The sequence below is a fragment of the Choloepus didactylus genome, chromosome 6, assembly GCF_015220235.1.
Source record: "Choloepus didactylus isolate mChoDid1 chromosome 6, mChoDid1.pri, whole genome shotgun sequence".
Lineage (NCBI taxonomy): Eukaryota > Metazoa > Chordata > Mammalia > Pilosa > Megalonychidae > Choloepus > Choloepus didactylus.
In genome coordinates, this window is record NC_051312.1 from 31,349,080 (window position 1) to 31,366,765 (window position 17,686).

A 17,686-nucleotide genomic window follows, 5' to 3' on the forward strand; every position below is an offset into this window, starting at 1 on the left:
CTCTCCCTCAGGACCTAAATGTATCTCCAACACATAGTTTGGGTTATTTTCATGATTGTATTCAAGATTCAGAGAGCCGGATAAAACTGAACTCCAAAAAAAATCACAACGCAGTTTTCTCAACCAGTACCATCCAACGAAGCAGGCACTAGCCACAGGAAGCTGTCTAAATCTCATGTGCTATAAGGGTGTAATACACACTGGATTCCAAAGACTTCAAAAAAAAATTTTTGTATATGGATTACATGTTAAATAATATTTTTATATATTGAGTTAAATAAAATGTTATCGAAATTAATTTCAGCTGTTCCTTATTATGTTTTTTAACATGGCTCCCAGAAAATTTTGACGTATACAGTGGTGTTAGGGAAATCACAGACATCTGTTAATTAGCCCTCGCCCAGACCTCACCTACGCCACCTCCTCTAGAGATGTCGCAAACACAGGCCGAGCGGCCAGGCTCTGGCCTTCCGCTGCCCCCACCCCCTTTTCTACGGTGTGCCCTTCCACAACTGGGGGAAATGCTAATCTCATGAAAAGGCCCGGCCAGACCTCAAACCCGGAAACCGTGAACAGGCAGCCCCAGTGGCTAACCAAGGCAGGACTTCTCAGTGGCAGGACCCTCCCCAGAGGTGGATAAAATCCGCACTCAAACAGAACAGACTGGGCGCTCTTCTCCAACATGACCGAGGCGTGTGGAGCTGCCCTCTGTCGACCCCAGCCCAGAGCGGTTTTCAACTGCCAGGAGACGGCAGAGTTGGGATTTCTTCCCTGGCTCTTGTGGACTCTGTGTTGAGTAACTGGCAAAGAGATTGTTTGCACTTTCTGAACTCTTTACTCTGTGCAAGCAATGAAGGGATCATTTGCTGAAAGTTTCAGTTGGACCCTGAACTTGTGTTCCCAGGACACACCATTGTAGCAACTCGCACTGCACGTGGCTCACGCCGGACAGGCAGGTCTAACACACGCACCAGCAGCCTCCAGAGTAACTGACAGCAGGGACCACTTGGGGGCGCTGTCTCCAGGTCAAACTGTCAACCGTCTCAAAAGAGGCTTCCTAACACACAATCCCCCATTCCCCATCAGCTCTAATGCTTTTTAGGGGTGCCAAAGAGGGGTCCCCTGCTCCCAACCCAGACTGTCAGTACCATGCTAGCTCATTCTTGCCTCCAAGCCCGTACGCACAAGTGCCCTACCCAGGAAACCCTTTCCCTCTCTCTCTGCTGATACCTAGCCTTCACTCCTATAAGACCCACTCCAATTCTGCCCCCCAGGGGCACTGTCGGCCTTATTCACCAAAGGACCCCTTACCCTGAGCACACAGCAAGCAACAAACACTTGCTGGCTAAAAGCTCTCCCAGATCTACCCATCCCTCCAATGCTATCCGCCTCCCACAGAAAAAAAAAGACGACTCCACTTTCATGTAAAGTATGGTAAATATGTACATAAAAATTCATTTCAGGAAAGGGAGAAATGGATCAAAAGTTGGAAAATGACTGCACTAAATGGCATAGCCATTATCCTACTCTACCATACACTGTCCAGCTCCAGACACAACAAACTATCGAGCTCCTACTCTACGCCAAACATTATTCAACCCTGGAGACACTGAATCAGATGCATTTTCTGTTCCTCAGGAGATTATATGCAGTGAGGAGATAATCTTAAAACAGAACTACAAAAAAGTATAGACAATACTCTTCATTTCTCTTATATAGTAGAGTACTACAGAAACCCAAAGGAGGGTGGCCAAGGGCTACACAGCTATACAACTCCAAGGAGCTCCATGCGTATCACAGTCTGTAAATGGTGCTTCCTGGAATTGTGCAGTGCCCAACCTGAGCAGCCATACATGCAGACTCTAAAGTGGTCTTACACACACATCACCTCATCTAATTTTCACAGCACTCCTATAAGGTAGGAGGTATAAGGTTATTTCTCCCTCTTTACAACTGAGGAAAGCGAGGCTCAGAGAAGCTAAGTATTGCCCAAGGGCACAGCTGGTAACAGGCAGACCCAGGAATGAAGACCAGACCTGCCTTTCTAAGCCCAAGACTGTTGTCCACAGAAACTATCAACTACTTTCCAAATCAGTATCCCTAAATTAAGATGCTTTTTTTCCTCATGATCACAACGACTAATTTTTTAGAAACATATCTATTATCTGGAAACATCCGGATGCCCCAAAGAAAACATATACAGGAGTCAAAGACCACAGAGCAAGACAGACCCCACCAGGTTGATCTAAGACAACTTTGGCAAAGACATGGGGAAGAAAGGACAGATAAAAATGAAGCAAAGATGTAAAAGCATTTTTTTCCATGTACATACACACAACAAAACATATGATGGACCATTAAAAAAATTAACCACGATGAACCCTGTGCAGTGAGTACTTCCTGCTGCACAAAACGACTCAGGAGCTTATTAAAAACACATTACAAGGAAATAATCTGATAATCTAATAATATTAAGAAATACTGTTAAATTTTTAAGAGTCGTAATCATAGTAATGGCATTATGTTTGACAAAAAAAGTAAGTCTTTATCCTGAAGCAATATATATTGAAGTATTTACAAATAAAATTATATAATGACTGGAGCTGGTTTCAAAGTTATCTGATAAGGGGTGAGAGGAGGACAGGATATAAATGAAACAAGTAAGTCAAGACTGGCCAGGATATAAATGAAACAAGTGAATCAAGACTGGCCAGGTGCTAAATTGTTCAACTGTGTAAAATACTTTAACATTTCTATATAAACGCTCTCTTTTTTTAATGCAATAAGGGGACTCGCTACTTAAAAGAAAATGTGGCAATAAATTATTCTATAAAGCAAAAGAACTTTTGAAATGTAACAAATGAATCCCTTCATATTCTGCTTTTTCAGACTGGATTTCTACGGAATGAGTTACTAGCTAACGCCAATTAAAAACAAATATTTTAGGAGAAATAAAAACAAAAACTGAAAGAGATTTCTAGACCACACTTGCAGACCTGCTGGGTCAGCCTCTCCTGGAGTGACCACTATGCCACCTGACCACCCCCTGCCCCAGAGCCCACCTGTGATCCCAGTGATGCAGATGTTTTGGGCAGGAGATGCCTTCTTCTCTGTACAGGACAAGGTGGTGATGCTGATGTTGTAGGAGGTAGAAAAATTCAAATACGTAACTTCCATCCTGTACTCAGAGCCATTCTCTGAGGAGCAGCTCTCCAGTTCTGTCACATTATTCCAGGCTCCACTGCTGACCTCCAGCTCAAAGCCTGTGTTGGAGCCAGGAGGGCAAGCCCACCTGAGAACCAAGGCTGGCTCCTTGGGGACACCCTCACAATGGAAGAGGGCCACCGGTGCAGGATCTGCAAAGCAAGCACAGCACATCATGGGTTTCTGGAACTGTTGCCTTTGCAAACACTGAAATGTGGGGAGTAGGAGAATCCTGTCCCATCTGTGATAAGGCAGGTGTGCAGTGTGGCAGAAGAGACAGAGCACCAAGCAGTGTGAGCTTGGGTCAGTTACCCACACACTCTGAGCCTCGGCTGCAAGACCGTTTGAAGATTAAATGAAATGGTGGGTCTCAGTAAACAAGCGAGAGGACTGGAAGAGAACAGGGATCCAGGAGCAGAAGCTGGCTATTGCTCAACACCATGAGTCGTAGCAGTACCTTCACCCACGTCATCTCATTTTGGGCCCTCTCGACAATCCTTCTGGAACCGGTACAGCTAATACCGTCCCATTTTGCAAATGAATAAACTGAAACTTGGAGACAGTAAGTAATTTGCTAATGATGATATGGCTGGTAAGTAGTGGAGTCAAACTGGATTTCCCACCCTACCCCGCCCCACTGCCCACAAAAATCTGGGTCCCAGGTTTTCTAAATCGAAGTCCAGGGCACTGTCCACATATATGACATACTGCATAATTAATGGTAAATGGTAACTGATGGTATAGATTTCTTCATCTGTAAAATGGGGTATTATTTGCCTCTACTTATCTCCCAGAGTTTACTGAAAACCAAAATCAAACTCAGATAATGGATATGACAGTGATCAGTAAATGGAAAACTCTGGATTAACATATTAGGGGAGAATATTAACATTACATTAATGTCACAAAATTTTAGAGCCAGAAAATCTCTAAAAAGTTACCTACTGCAACTTCCCCATTTCCCCACCTGAGGCCCGAAAGGTAACCCACCCAATGCATACCTACTTCCAACGTCCCCCACCCCCATCATAAATGCTCATATATTTTTCTTGCTGTACATAGACTGCGATAATTATAGCCATGATAATTACCAGAAATGGAAGCCACCCAAATACCAAGGATCAGAGTCTAGACGAGGTGGTCCTGTGAGATGGAGCCCAAGGTTGGCACAGGGGACTCAAAGCCACAGGGATTCCTCCAACTGCCTGTCCCAAGTGAAAGGTCAAAGGCCACCAAGGTTCAAGCTCCCACACTCCCAGGGAGGCGGATCCAACCAGAACCTCCCTTCCAAATCAGCCTGAACATGTCTGAATTACTTGATCTAAGGAGAGGAAGATGTGGGTGCAAGAAAGCAGAGAATGCGGTGATACGAGGGTGCCAAGGCAATAAAGGCTCCACAGTGAGTTACATGAGCAGAAATACCCTCACCTGTCTGCAAAACATTCCCTAGGCTATGCTTTGAAAGCATCCTTGGTTTAAAAACCGGGCTCTTCTCTTTATCATACTTTTTGAATTGTTAGATTGGTAAGGATCAGAAAGGGCAAAATATGTTAAGCATCTGTTTTAACAATATCCTGTCCACCTTCTTCAGTGTAAAAACTGAACTAGGCACTATAAGGCCCTAAATAGTCCCTGCCCCTGTCCATTAACTCCTGGGCCTCACCTCCTCCTCTCACCCTCTTGCTCCAGTAGATCCACTCCGGCCTCCCTGGCCTCCTGCTCTTCCTCCAACATTGCAGGCACACTCCAGCCTCAGGCCTTTGCACTGGCTTCTCCTCTGCCTGGAATGTTCTATGTCCTGATGATTGGCTCCTTCATTCCTTCAGGTCTTTGCTCAAAAGTCACCTTTTTCATTGAAGCCTTCCCGGGGTGCCATAAACATTTCATTTTCCCTTCCCTACTTATTTCCCTCTCTCCTTAGCACTAATCAACATCTAAAAAATTACTTATTTAACTTGTTTATTATCTGTCTTCCCCACCAGAATAGATGTTCTAGGAAGGCAAGGACTTGTCTGTTTCATTAAACAGTGCCTGGCATATAGTAAGGGCTCAATAAATATATTTGTTGATTGAATAAACAATGAGGGCACAGCACTGATAAGCTAAAAGGATGTCTCAGAGAACTCAACACCAATCACTACAAAATGCAAAAAAACCTAATAAACTAAAGACTGTGAAGGACCTGTGTGCCAGTTTGGATGTATTATGTCTTCCAAAATGCCATGTTCTTTGATGCAGTCTTGTGGGGCCAGGTGTATTTAGTCTTGATTAGGCTGGAACCTTTGAACTCATTTGTTTTCATGGAGATCTGACCCAGCCAACTGTAGGTGGTAACTCTGATTGGATCATTTCCCTGGAGGTGTGGTCCCACCCATTCAGCATGGGTCTTAATTAAATCACTGGAACCCAGTAAAAGCTCAGACAGAAGGAGCTTATTTGCTGCAACTGACACTAACATTTTGGAGACAGCCTTCGAAAGCAGACTTTTGCTGACACTGATGCTTAGACACGCTTGGAGTTGCGGGCCCCTGATGTTGGCTACAGCCAAGAGAGACACTTTGAAGAATGCACAGGAGCTGAGAGTGGAGCGGGAACAAGACCTAGGATCAGCATATGCCAGCCATGTGCCTTCCTAGCTAACACAGGTTTTCTGGATGCCATTGGCCTTCCTTCAGTGAAGGTATACTTGTGTTGATGCCTTCATTTGGACATTCTCATGGCCTTCAGACTGTAACTTTGTAACCAAATAAACCCCCTTTATAAAAGTCAATCCATTTCTGGTGTTTCGCATAACGGCAGCATTAGCAAACCAGAACAACCTGTTTGCAAGGTCAGCACACGGGAGGATTCCACGAGGCATCTAGGGCTACTCACCTGTACAGAATTCCTGGGAGCCAGGTGCCCCCCTAGTGCCATCCCTGACTTGTGCAAAGATCTTGACTGTATACGATGATCCAGGTATTAGTTCAGGGACTGTATCATTGGTGATTCCAGAGCCCGTGACTCTTGTTTTGTTGGAATTTCTGTCCTCAACAAAAAGGTGGTAAATGTACTCAGAAGAGGCTTTATCAAAATTCTGCCAACTTATGGTTGCTGCTGTGGTGTTTGTACTTATTTTAATGTTGGACACAATGCTGGGCCCTTGATTAAAAAAAAAAAAACAAAGGTTGGATCAGCTTAAATTCCAGAACTATTTTATTTACTGCATCCAAAAATAGCCTGATTCCTTTGGGGTAAGAATGAATAAAGCTAATATTTGCTAGCTCACAAAATAGAAGGTTTCTCAAAAGACATTCAGAAAATAATTATATAAATTAAAGCTCAAAATAATCAGTTTTTCAGGTTTCTTTTAATACTTAAATTTATTCAATTATACAACTTTTCATAATTATCCAACTTTTAACAAATGCAAAATGTAGATTCAACATATAATTTCCTATCAGTTTTTAAAATCTGTTAATGAATAAGAAAATACACTGGAAAAATATCTTAAACTAGCCATCTCTAGCATATATTTAGAACAAATATTAGCAAGACACATCCTTCACTACTCTATGCAAAGTCCCTCGACCAAGTAGTATCTTCCAAAGCCAACATGACAGTGACCTTCCTCTAGTCTGTATTCCCAAAGAATGAATGGAACAGTAATGTCCTCCATCCTCACAGAATCACTTTCTGTTTCTAAAGCCAATTCCAAGTCCACACGGCTTTAGCAGTGGTACCCCATGAAAATGTTTTAAAATTAAGCAGTTTCAAATTCAGCCTGGAACCCAGAAACACCTCAGCCCTTACCTGATCATTTAACCAATGCTTACTTCTCACCCTCCAGGTGAAAGTCAGGGAGAATATTCCCTTAGAAAGGCATCCTAGAAGACTTACATGTGTACTGTGCAGTGGAGTTCGGGTTCCCTTGGATGCCGTCCACTTCTGGAATGATTGTGATATTATATAAGGTACCTGGGATGAGGTCCCTTAGAGTGATCGCTTTGTGAGAACTGTTTCTCTTGAAAGAGCCACTGTCAGACTGTATACATAAGTTGTAGACGTACTCAGAAGCGTTGTCTGTACTCTGCCACTCCAACTGCATTTCGGTTGTGTTGACATGGACCACACGGATGTCAAACACCCCGCTGGGGTCTGTTCAGAGGAAAGTAAGGAAAACAAAATCTGTTAACGACTGTTGTACAATCCAGCTTTATTCCAGTGTGTCTATCTCTCTTGCCACCAAATTCTCAAATGAGTTCGCAAAAGGCAACCTCCAAAAAGCTTAGGGAAGAAATACACACTCTCGGTTCTTCCAAGAATTTTGGCTCTTCCATAACCTAGATGAACTAACAGCTTACCAGTTTGCTGGTTTTTTGTTTTTGTCATAAAAATGACCCCCTTGAGAGGTCTTCTGAGAAATCATGCTCAGTTTCTTGAATCTGGGAGCTATTAACCAGCTGAACAGATTGTGAAGATTCGTCAAGCTATGCACTTAGGATACATGCACTTCTCTGTAGGTATGTATAAATCAATTAACAGTTTGATCAAATTACTCTCTCAAAAGAAAAAGTCTTCCTGTAACATTAGCCTGGCATTCTGAGGAGGAACACCGAAATGGAGAGTTGATATTTACTAAGTTGGAGCATCTGAAGCTGGGGACAGAGGAAACGCATATGACACCCACCCTCAGAACTGGGGACAAGAAGTGAAATCAGCCACATAAGCCTGTTCCCTTATCAGCTCACCTCGACACCCTGGACTATTCGTGACATGAATGCACTGATTTAGGGGCAGAAATAATTATGTGAGCAGGAGCTCTTTTCTGCCCTTGCTTTCAAGCCGTTCTCTCTCTAGCCATACCCAACATTACCTCCAGGGAGAGGAACTGTGTGGCTGAGAGGGAAACATTTTTCACTGAAAACCCTTTGCATTTAAAAATCTTTTTCATACTACATGCATGTATCATCTACTCTAAAATTAATTTCGAAAAGAAACTCTTCCTTATGGGGAAGCAGCTTGGAAAGCCTTCTTCTTCCTTTGCCACCAGCTCCCTTGTATCAAAGGGATTCCACAAACACCATGAAAGGGAGCCTTTTCTATAAGTCTAAAAAAAACTAGAAATAACCTAAATATCTAGTAAAAAGAGAAGGTCTATATAAACTGTGATCCAGCCTGATAAAACATTCTGAATCCACTAAAAGCATGAAGACCATGTTAATTGTGGGCGGGAAGTTAAAAACACAAAGTTTAAAAAAAAAAAAGTCAAATAAAATAATGTTATAATTAAAATGCTATAAACAAAATGTATGACTGTGGGCACAGACAGAAAAGGAATTTAGTTGGGTTAGAAAAATGGAGTAATATTTTCCCCCTTTTTCAAAACTTTCATGCCAATGAACTATTTTTTCCCAATAATAATGAAAGCTACTCAATAATAGCAAGGTAACCCCTGATACTCTAAGGCCATATTGGGACCCAGTTATGGGTGAGGCTATAGTATAAAAGACACCTTCACCTCACAAATAGTCCTAAATTTCTTTGCAACCATATCTCACCAATGTCGGTCCACATGGTGGTTTAGGACCAAGTCTTCCAAGCCAGAAAGAGGCCAGTTCACCACCTTGTCACCCTGAGTCAGTTACTTAAGCTCTCAGAGCCCCCATTTCTTATTCTGTAAAATAGAGATAATAATAACACCTACCTCATGAAGTTGTGTTAAAAAAATTTTTTATTTGGTTATGAGAACACCTAGCACATTGCAGACCCTCAATATGTCATGCTATTATTATTACATTAAATTCTGGGCTTTAAAAAATCATACAATCTCAAGGATCTCCCACAGTGGTAATCCTCTTACTATATTTATCAATACCCTCAAAAAGAAAGAATAAAAAAATGTGTTGATATTAAGAACATATCTCAACAGTCTGCTTTAAAGCGTGGAAAGGGAATGACTGCATTTCATCTGAAGGATACATTTTAGCAATTCCCTTATTTTGGAAGCAAATCCTCTGGAGTGATTTATCAACACTTAAACCAACCGTAAGATTTGAAGAAACCTATGCAAGGAGAATCACAAAAGCCCCGTTGATTTTACATGTGGCTCAAGGAATAAGTCTCATATCTTCATTCTTGCCCTCTGTATAAAGAATTTCAATTCTCTTGCAATCAAACAATCAAGAATAGTATATGTTTTCCAAGTTTTCCCAAAAGAAGCTATTTCAAATTTTAAAAATGACAATATTGAGCATTAACTCCCTAGAAATTCCCAAAAGTTTATTTCCTAGTAATATTGCAATGACATAAATTTTTTCATGAAAGAATTTTCATCAATGTCAATTAGCTTTTCAGAACTAGCAAAAGGATTGCCCTACAATGTTATTTATGACAGAGTGGAAATAATCTACCTGTCCAACAACAGGGGATTGGCTAAATAATTTACAGTACATCTAAACCAGCAGTTCTTCACTTTTTGATCTCAAGACTCCTTTACATTCTTAAAAATTACTAAGGTACACAGAGAATTTGTTTTTTAGGTTATACTTATCAATATTTACTGAATTAGAAATACAGATTGAGGAATTTTTAAAACACAAGAATACAGAAGCACACATTTCATTAGCCATCAGAGTGATAACATCCCATGCAGTCTCTGGAAAACTCCAATGTATGCTCATGAGAGAATGAGAATAAAAATGGTAAATAATACTTCAGAATTATAATAATAATAATAGTAACACCTTGCAGACCCCTTGAAAGGGGCTGAGAGATGCCCCAAGGGGCCTCTGGTCACACTTTGAGAACCATTGATCTATCTCCGGAGCTGGCAAATTTTTTCTGTCAAGTGTCAGCAAATATTTTAAGCTTTGCAGGCCATTTGGTCTCTACTGCAACTACTCAACTCTAGCACAAAAGTATCCTTAGACAGTACATTAAAAAGTGAGCACAGCTGTGTCCCAGTAAAGCTTTATTTGTAAAAGCAGGCAGTGGACCAGATTTGGTCTATCAGCCATTGTTTGCAATCCCTGATTTAGACAATGGAATTCCAGGCAGATATTAAAATTATTCTGTAGAAATATTTATAGACAGGGAAGAATATTTATGAGAAACTAATAAGTGTAAAAAGATTACAAAACTACAGGCACAGGATGACCTCAATTTATGTAAAAGAGGAAAATATACAGGTATATATTTTACTTATAAAACACCATACACCAGCCCTGGAGGAGGGGCAAGATGGCGACATAGAGAGGTGTGGAATTTAGCTAGTTCCCTAGAGCAACTAATAACCAGGAACCAGTAAATAATCTGGAACAACTGCTGGCAGACAACCATGACTGTCCACACACTGCACACCAACCCGGATTGGGTGGAATGGCTGAGACTGCAGCATAAAATCTGTAGGTAAAAACTGCGGAACCATGCCAGGAGCCCCTGACCCCATGGCAGGCTGAGCTGCAGGACCTCGCTGTGAGAGAAAGCAGCATTCCTGGAGCAAGCGAATATAACTCAGCCTAGCTCCAACTGGGGTTCTAATCAACAAATGTGGATGGCTGAATACAAGCTACAAACATAGACAAACCCCTAACAAGCAGCAAAGTACCCTGAGGTCACTCCCAGTGGGGAGGAGGTGTGTCTAATGGGAAAAAAAATTAATTTAAAAAAAAAAAAAGAAGGAAAACATACAGAGGCTTTTAAAGACTACTGACCTTAGAGAGACAGAAAACACCTGTGCCCCGGGAAAGGGAGCCCAGAAGACTGGGTGCTATCTCTGACTGACAGGCAAAACTGGGGGGCCATGGACTGACTCTGAAAGGGTGTTTTCTTTCCCTTTGTCTCTCTCTCAACCTGAATGGCTCAGTGGAGAAAGCCTCAGCCATTTTCAGTTCGCAGCTCTCTGACCCAGACAGGAGTGGAGTTTAACAGACTCAAAGAGACAAAGGAGTAATTCAAATGCAGAAGATAACTCCCTAGGGGGTATATTTTCCCTAAGAGGAAGGAGGTGGCGCCCAGCTTAGAACCTAGGGCCTGGGGGAAAAGAGTCAAAACAGAAACAACCTAAGCGGAGAATTAAAGGGGTCATACCTCCTTCCACAAGTCGGGAGGGACAGGCTAACAGGCGTCACCTGGGCAGGTTAAGAAAAGCACAACAGCTAAAGACTTCACAGGAAAGTCTGTCAATCTTCTAAGACACACCCTCAGGGAAACCTGAATCTGGATATAGCCCCATTCTGAGACCTGAGCCCACTGGTCTGGGAAAATCTGATTGGGGTAACCAAGGAAACCAGATGCCTAGACAACAGAAAATTACAAATTAACACTAGAAAAAACGAAGATACGGCCCAGTCAAAGGAACAAACTTACACCTCAATTAAGATACAGTTGAGAGACTGTTTCACTTTAATGAAACAATTAAAATTTTTCAAATAAATACACTAAATCATTTCAAAAACCAAGCCAACGAGTTCAGGGAAGATATGGCAAAAGAGATGAAGGATATAAAGAAAACACTGGGCGAACATAAAGTAGAAATCAAAAGTTTGAAAAAACAACTGGCAGAATCTATGGAAATGAAAGGCACAACACGAGATGAAAAACACAATGGAGATATACAACAGCAGATCTCAAGAGGCAGAAGAAAACACTCAGGAACTGGAGAACAAAACACCTGAAATCTTACACACACAAAAACAGATAGGGAAAAGAATGGGGGAAAAAATGAGCAACATCTCAGGAACTGAATGACACAACATGAAGGGCATGAATGTACGTGTCATGGGTGTCCCAGAAGGAGAAGAAAAGGGAAAAGGGGCAGACCAATAATAGAGGAAATAATCAATGAAAATTTCCCATCTCTTATGAAAGACATAAAATTACAGATCCAAGAAGCGCAGCATACCCCAAACAGAAAAGATCTGAATAAACCTACGCGAAGACACTTAATAATCAGATTATCAAACGTCAAAGACAAAGAGAGACTCCTGAAAGCAGCAAGAGTAAAGTGAGCCATCACATAAAAAGGAAGCTCGATAAGACTATGTGCGGATTTCTCAGTAGAAACCACGGAGGCAAGAAGGAAGTGGTGTGATATATTTAAGATACTGAAAGAGAAAAACCACCAACCAAGAATCCTATATCTGGCAAAACTGTCCTTCAAATATGAGGGAAAGTTTCATATATTCTCTGACAAACAGACAATGAGTTTGTGAACAAGATACCTGCTCTACAGGGAATACTAAAAGGAGCACTATAGACAGATAGGAAAAGATAGGAGTGAGAGGTTTGGAACACAATTTTAGGTGATGGTAGCACAGCAATGTAAGTACACTGAGGGAGAACAAATGAATGTCAACCTTGCAAGGTGTTAAAAATGGGGTGGTATTGGGGGAAAAAAATACAATCAATGCAAACTAGAGACTCAGTTAACAGAAACATTGTATTACGCTTCCTTTAATTTAACAAAGACAATATACCAAAGGTAAATGCCTATAAGAGGGGGATTTAAGGGAGGGGTATGGGACTCTTGGCATTGGTGATGTTGTCTGACTCTTTCATTGTACTTTACTTAAAATCTATCTTTCCTTTTCTTGCTTTTTAGCTGTCATTTTTTCTTTCTTTCTTTTTCTTTTTCTTTTGTCTCTCTACCTTCTTTTACTCTTCCTCCTTCTTTGTGAAAGAAATGGAGATTTCCTTGTATAGATAGCGGTGATGGTGGTGAATGCATAAATACATAATTATACAGGAAACCATCGATTGTTCACATAGGACGGAATGTATGGTGGGTGAACAAAACTGTCTTAAAAAAAAACAAGTTGATGAAGAAACCTTGAGGGCACTACATCAAGTGAAATAAGTCAAACAGAAGGACAAGTATTGTGTGGTCTCACTGATATGAACTAATAATAATATGTAAACTCATAGACATGAAATATAAGCTACCAGGATACAGAATGAGGCTAAAGCATGGGGAGCGGTTGCTTATTATGAGAAGAATGTTTAACTAGGTTGAAAATATTTAACTAGGTTTGAAAATGAACAGAGGTGACAGTAGCACATTATTGTGAGAAGAACTAACAGAGCTGAATGGTGTGTGAATGGGGTGGAAAAGGGAAGCTCAGAGACATGTATGTCACCAGAAGGAAAGTTGGAGGTTAAAAGATGGGAATGTATAAAACAGTGCGTCTTGTGGTAGAAAATGTCCATGATTAACTGTACAAATATTAGAAATCTCTTTCATGAACTAGAACAAATATATGACAATATAAGTAGAAGTTAATAATAGAGGGGTATATAGGGAAAAAATATACCCATTGCAAACTATGTACTACAGTTGGTAATATTTTAACATTCTTTCATCAACAGTAACAAATGTACCATACCAGTACTATGAGTCAATAATGGAGGGGGAGTGGTTAGGGGTATGGGAGGATTTGCGTTTTCTCTTTTGTTTTTATTTCTTTTCTGTAGTAATGAAAATGTTCTAAAAAGTTTTTAAAAAAATAATTGTGGTGATGGATGCACAGCTGTATGATGGTACCATGGGCAACTGATTGTGTACTTTGGATGACTGTATGGTATGTGAACGATCTCAATAAAATTGAATTAAAAAAATATCATACACCAAATATTATCAGCGATTATCTCTGTTTGGCAGTTTACATGTGATTTTTTTCCCTTTTTGCTTGTCTGTATTTGACTTAATGAATATGCATTACCATCATTAAGAAATTGTTTTAAAGTCGTTTTTTTTTTTTAGTTAAAAGGAAAACAATACTTGGAAAACTTGATGTTTATAACATTATACTGACTTCCTTTAACAAATGTCACTGTTTCACTGAAACACAGCCTATTCGTTTACCCGTTCTACTGTTGACTGTTTGAGGTGGCCCTTCGGTCCCATTTGGTCCTTGTGGAAATATTTCAAAATTGTACTTGGTTCCAGGGTGCAAGGCATCAATGACAATGCTATGGTTAGTGGTTGTTTCCACCCGAGGCACTCCAGCTCCAGCCTGCATGGTAAGTATCCTAAAGGATTCCGAGTCATTGCTACTCCATGCTAATCCAATTTCCCTTATGCCGACACTCATCACGTGAAAATCAGAAACTGGACCAGGAGCTGTGGGAAGAAAATAAATGACTAGATGAAGAATCTATTATTCCAGAAGATGGGGTGACCAAACCTCACGAAATAATTACACTGTGATTACATTCAAATTTAGGACACTTCATGTCTCTTATTCTTCTTTGTGTGAACACCTACAACAGTGAGACCCTCAGAAACCATGTGTTTCCAGCCATGGAGACAACACTTGGCCACAGGAGAGCAAAACTGCATGCTTAAGTTGTACACAGTCCTTCAGGGGAAATGAGAGGAGGCATGAATCCCGCATGGAGGCTTGAGCTCTGGAGTAGGCTTCTTGGCCTTGAATATTACTAACACTCCCAGGGCCACCATTTAAGGAGGGACAGCAGAGACTACAATTGATACTCCTAAATCCATTCTCCCCTTTTTCTCTTAGTTAGGATCCCCAGATTTTTTAGTGTATACAACTTTGGGGAGTAAAGACTATATTTCCCAGGCTCCCTGGCAGCTAGAAGTAGCCACGTGACTAAGTCCCAGGCAACAGAATGTGAGCAGAAGGTAGTATGACTTCCAGAAAATGTCCTTAAAAGGCAAGTGCACTTCCTTCCTTCTGCCTTTCCTCCTTCACATGACTGGAATGTGGATGTGAGGACTGGAGCTCAGGCTGCCACCTTGGGCAATAAGGTAGAAACAATATATTGAGGAGGGGGTGGTAACAACATCCTGGGTTCTAGGAGTCTTCGTGACACTTACCATAGTGGGTATAATAATAAACTCCACCTGACCCACCCATGAGAACATGTACATGTACCTTCCTCTACTATGGGGTTGGAAAGCTAAAGATGGCATTTCTCAGACTTCCTTGAAGCTAGGATTCTGAATGTGATTTAGGATCATGCAACAAGATGCATTCCTAAAGACATGAGGCATGACCTTGCTTCCGCTGGCGAGCACAGTCATGGAGGCAGCAGAGGATTTTATGTGGCATTATTACAGGATTCAAGCATTCACTCTGCAGGTATGGAGAGCTGGGACATGAGACATGGGTTTTCTGTTCATGCTAATCTCAAAGGGCTAGTCTAGCTCTAGAATCAAGCCATAGCTTCCTGATCCCAGGATTCCAGCTCAGAACATGCACTCCTGAACCCAGCAACCACGGCAGAGGCTCCCTGAGTCCTCTCCTGACTGTGACAAAGGTGCTGACTCCCCAGGTAGGCCACCTCTGCAGCCTGAGTCCCAGGAGTTGTTTCTGGAGGCCCAGCCTGACACCTGCTCCCTGGCCCTTCCAAGGATTCTGCAGGTGCTCAGTTCCCAGTGCTAACTCCCTTTGGCTCAAAATAGCTCATGATTTCTGTTTCCCACAACTGAGCCCTGGCTAGCACTCTCCTTTATCATCACCATCCTGCCTAGCGCAGGGCTTCCTCTATATGAAAGGGAAATAAACTCCTCTTATTTACCAATAATACTTGTGGGGGTTTGTTACTCATAGATGAATCGAATCATAACTAATAGACTTAAACAGTAAAAAAGTTAAAGATGAAGACATGGAAGCAGATTCCATTTTCCCCAAAGGGCCAGCCCAGAAGACATTTGGGATGCTTAAGGGATGCCTTCTGGAAAGCAAGAATAAAACGTTCCTGTGCTTGAGCCACACCTCTCGAGCAGGACACATCTGGGCTCAAGTCTTTGCTCTGCCACTTGCTGGCTCTGTGGTCCGAGGCAAATCATTCAGCCATCCTGGGCTGTAATTTTCTCATCTGTAAAAAGGGGAACCTAATACATGGAAATCTCCTGGCTTTACTACCATTATACCATTATTATTTTATTTTAAATTACTGGATCTTCTTTGAAACAGAGAACTTTTTATTTGCTGCCTATCATCTTATTTTTAAAGGACATTTAAGCAGACAGAAAATGAGACACAGTTGTGTCAGCATCCAGGGGAAAAAGGGACACAAATATTCCGTCCTCTTGGTCTCTATCAATGACTACACTAGAATGGTTGTCACACGCACAGGCTGGAATTGAGACAGACCAGAGATCTAATCTCACCTCTGTTGTTTATGAGGTGTGACCCCTGTCTACACCGCCTCTATCAGCCATGACTTTCTCATCCATAAAATATGACTAATGTCAACCACGTCACAGGGATGTTGTGAGCTGTAGATAAGACAGTGTGACTAAAGTGTTTGACGTGATGCCTGGTGCAGGGTCAGTGTCATCAACAATCACCGTTACTATATTGCACATCCTATGGACTCCCACACTAGGATGTACTTTCCTTGGGGCAGAGAATGGAGCTTATCTGTCTTTGATCTGGGCCTTCTCATAGTGGGCAAGCAAGAAAGGTCAGCTGGAGCAACAGGGAACTCACGGGTGTACACTTGGAGAGAGTATGGCAGGCCCTCAGACCCATCGTCTTGTAAAGGACGCACTGTGATGTTGTACAAAGTGCTTGAGCTGAGACCAGTGATGACTGCATGACTCTCGTTGACAGTGAGGCTGAAAGAATCCGTCTTCCCCAAAACTTGGATTTTGTAGGTGTAGACGGAGGAAGGTATACTATCGCTGACGTCCCAGGACAGGTTCATGCTTGTGGCACTGATGCTCACGACGTGGACACTAACAACCTGACTAGAGTCTGCGAAGACAGAAAAGGAGTTAACAATAACCAGATCAGCCAAGCCAGAGAGAGAGAGACAAGTTGCCATCAGGGCATGTCATACATAAGGAGCCATAAGGAGCACTGGTGATTGTCCCTTCCTCCTCTACACCATTTAACTGCAACTGGAAATGTATGTGGATGCCAACAAGTCACCTAGCATCAGACAGAGAAGAAATGACCTGGTCAATTACAACTGCATAATTAACTCTTTGTTAGTTTGTGAGTTGACTTTTGGAGATAAAATAGGCCCTTAACCAAGAAATAATATGGACGCTAAACATCTTGCCCTAGTTGCTGGGGGCAACCAGAAAAGTCCTCAAGCTAATATACATCCAAGAATGATCAATTAAAGACCACAGACTTTACTGTGAGATGGGTCTGGGTTCCAAAGCTAACCAGGTGGACCTTAAGGAAATCACGTGAGCTCAGTTTCCTCATCTATAAAATTGGGATAACAGTCTTGACATTAAGAAGACAGAACACAAGAGTGCTGGTTATTCTCCACTTGTTCATCTGCTCTCCCAATCCATCCTTGGCCCTTCTCTTGCCTGTCCCAGGGCCCCAGGAGGCTGACCCCTGCACACTGGGCCAGACAGTTGGTCTGTGATCAGGTTCCACCAATGAGCAAGATGGGCAGGTGACTGGAGAGCCGGAGGAGAGCACAGTTGGAGTCTTTTTTCCCATTAATGGCCTCCCACTCTGGGTCATGTGCTTTGGCATGGCCATGTCCTCCACTGCCCCGGCTCTCA

General features: G+C 41.9%; 1 protein-coding gene across 2 annotated transcripts in view; it reads right to left on the reverse strand.

The window, feature by feature from the left end:
- Positions 1–17,686, reverse strand: part of PTPRJ (protein tyrosine phosphatase receptor type J) — a 200,667-nt gene that overhangs the window by 32,734 nt on the left and 150,247 nt on the right. For both annotated transcript variants that reach the window (XM_037838476.1, XM_037838475.1), the window contains exons 7-11: positions 16,647–16,913; positions 14,048–14,305; positions 7,084–7,341; positions 6,079–6,345; positions 3,063–3,356 (exon numbers count right to left, since the gene is read on the reverse strand). In XM_037838476.1, coding sequence (XP_037694404.1) covers positions 3,063–3,356; positions 6,079–6,345; positions 7,084–7,341; positions 14,048–14,305; positions 16,647–16,913 — 1,344 coding nt within the window. The remainder of the gene's footprint in view (positions 1–3,062; positions 3,357–6,078; positions 6,346–7,083; positions 7,342–14,047; positions 14,306–16,646; positions 16,914–17,686) is intronic.